Raw genomic sequence first — 1,835 nt, 5'->3', positions numbered from 1 at the left:
AAATTGACAGGTCTTGGATATGTATAATGGCTTATATAGATTTTTGCCCTTTTAAGTTCAAGGAAATAGAATAAGTTACCAGTGAACAGTTACTAAAATGGGGAGTGTTAGACCAGACACCTTGAAGTTCTGTATGTTATAGAGTTTGAACTTCACTATCTTGTGGTACCTGTTTCCATACCTGAGGTAACAGTCCGACATATCAGACCAGCCTTGGGTAGTGACTTTCCTCCTGACATAGGAGGCTGCAGATACCTGAGCCACATTGGGCAGGCCTCACATGTGTGCTTGGGTCACCCGTGTGGTGGGAGACAGTGCCCTTGGCTCTGACAGGTCTCACTTAACGAGCTGCCTGGGTTCTTGGACTCTTGCAGCATGAGGCTCTGAAGCCGATGGTCCTTAGGACTGGAGAGAGGACACTTCTGGTGGGGGAGGTGTGAGGCTGCAGGGCCCCGCTTTCTCCCCCTTGCTGTGACCTCCGAGTGTGGAGCAGAACTCAGTTCATTCAGGCCTGGAACGTTTCCTGACATCTGCTCACTGCTGGTGTGGGTATAGGCAGGACCACTGCTCTGCTCATCTCTGCTGTCACGTTTCTCTTTCTTCTCACGGGAACCCTGGTTGACATCAGATCCCATGAGGTTGGGCACTGTGCCGTGACAGCATGTCTTAATCATTTTCCATATCCTAAAAATAACTCCAAATCTAGAAGGAAAATCACAGTTGTATGTATTGGAAATAGGGCAGAACAATTTACTTTCCTTCTATTTATACAAATTTTAGTAGAAAATTGATAAAATTGATATCAGTTTAAGATTTGGGCAATACTCCTTGAATTAATCTGAAACTAGGAGTAAATGTAGAATAAGATGCTGTGAAAAATATTGAAACATGAGTTTGAAACAGAGGCTACTCACATTTGGTAAATTTGAGAAAAACGCAGTCCCCCCTTGCACAGTGAAACCAACTTGTCATTTTTTTTGTTCTAGTGTACTTACAGCCAGCTGTTTAATCCGGGTCAAGTATTTTGGGGAAAGATATCTCTTACTGCCATTTTTCTATGACTTTTCACTGGTACCTCTTAAAATTCAGGGGAGCTTATGATTTATAAATCAAACCGAATGCCTTGAAGGTCAACTGTGGTTTATTCTACTGAAAGATTCAGTATAGGACCGTGCAGACAAATGAGACAGGAAGACCAATTAAATTTTGACTTTGACTTAAGTAAAACTTATCTTGAATGTAGCATGAAAATAGGCTTTTTGCAATTTACTTTAACTGAATATGGAGAACATTTATTTCTCGAGAAGAGACCTAAGGCATTAAATAGGGCTTGCTTTTCGCAAAAAGTCAGTAGCCTTGTTTCTGCTTCTCTCTCCCAGATCAAGCACTGCGCCTAGCAGAAATTTTACTACCTCTCCAAAATCATCAGCAAGTCCCTATTCCTCAGTGTCTGCCTCTCCCATTGCAAATGGTGATAGCACTAACACCTCTGGGATGCACAGTTCCGGTGTCAGCAGGGGGTAAGAGCAGGCCTTTCACTTTGCTTCCCTTCCCTCTGAGTCCTTGCCCAGGCCGTTCCTGGAGAGCTTCTCTGCTGCTGCACTAAGCATAGTGGGGTTAGGGTCCCGCGGGAACATGCTGCATGTGGTCTCTCACTCCGTTTCCCACCCACAGTGAAGTGTGCCTCTTAGTCCTGACTTGTGTTTGCTTGTCTTCCTACGAGCTGGTGCTTCCCACTGCCTAAGTCACTGATGGTCGTGGGGGTCACTGCATTTGTCTGTGAAGGCAGGGGTTGGCCTTACGGCAGAGTAGTTAGAGGGGGATGATTCTCATTG

The 1,835-nt window shown here is 44.8% G+C and overlaps 1 protein-coding gene across 3 annotated transcripts in view; it reads left to right on the top strand.

Annotated features, from left to right (window-relative positions):
• USP4 (ubiquitin specific peptidase 4) overlaps positions 1–1,835 on the top strand; it is a 36,961-nt gene that overhangs the window by 15,256 nt on the left and 19,870 nt on the right. For 2 of the 3 annotated variants that reach the window (XM_006909090.3, XM_015587190.2), the window contains exon 7: positions 1,380–1,520. The exons of the other annotated variant lie outside the window; for it this stretch is intronic. In XM_006909090.3, the coding sequence (XP_006909152.1) occupies positions 1,380–1,520 (141 nt within the window). The remainder of the gene's footprint in view (positions 1–1,379; positions 1,521–1,835) is intronic. 3 annotated transcript variants of the gene reach the window in all.

Source organism: Pteropus alecto, unplaced genomic scaffold (genome assembly GCF_000325575.1).
Source record: "Pteropus alecto unplaced genomic scaffold, ASM32557v1 scaffold53, whole genome shotgun sequence".
Classification (NCBI taxonomy): Eukaryota; Metazoa; Chordata; class Mammalia; order Chiroptera; family Pteropodidae; genus Pteropus; species Pteropus alecto.
Note: the sequence above shows the minus strand (reverse complement) of the source record. Positions and strands in the feature narration are given on the sequence as shown.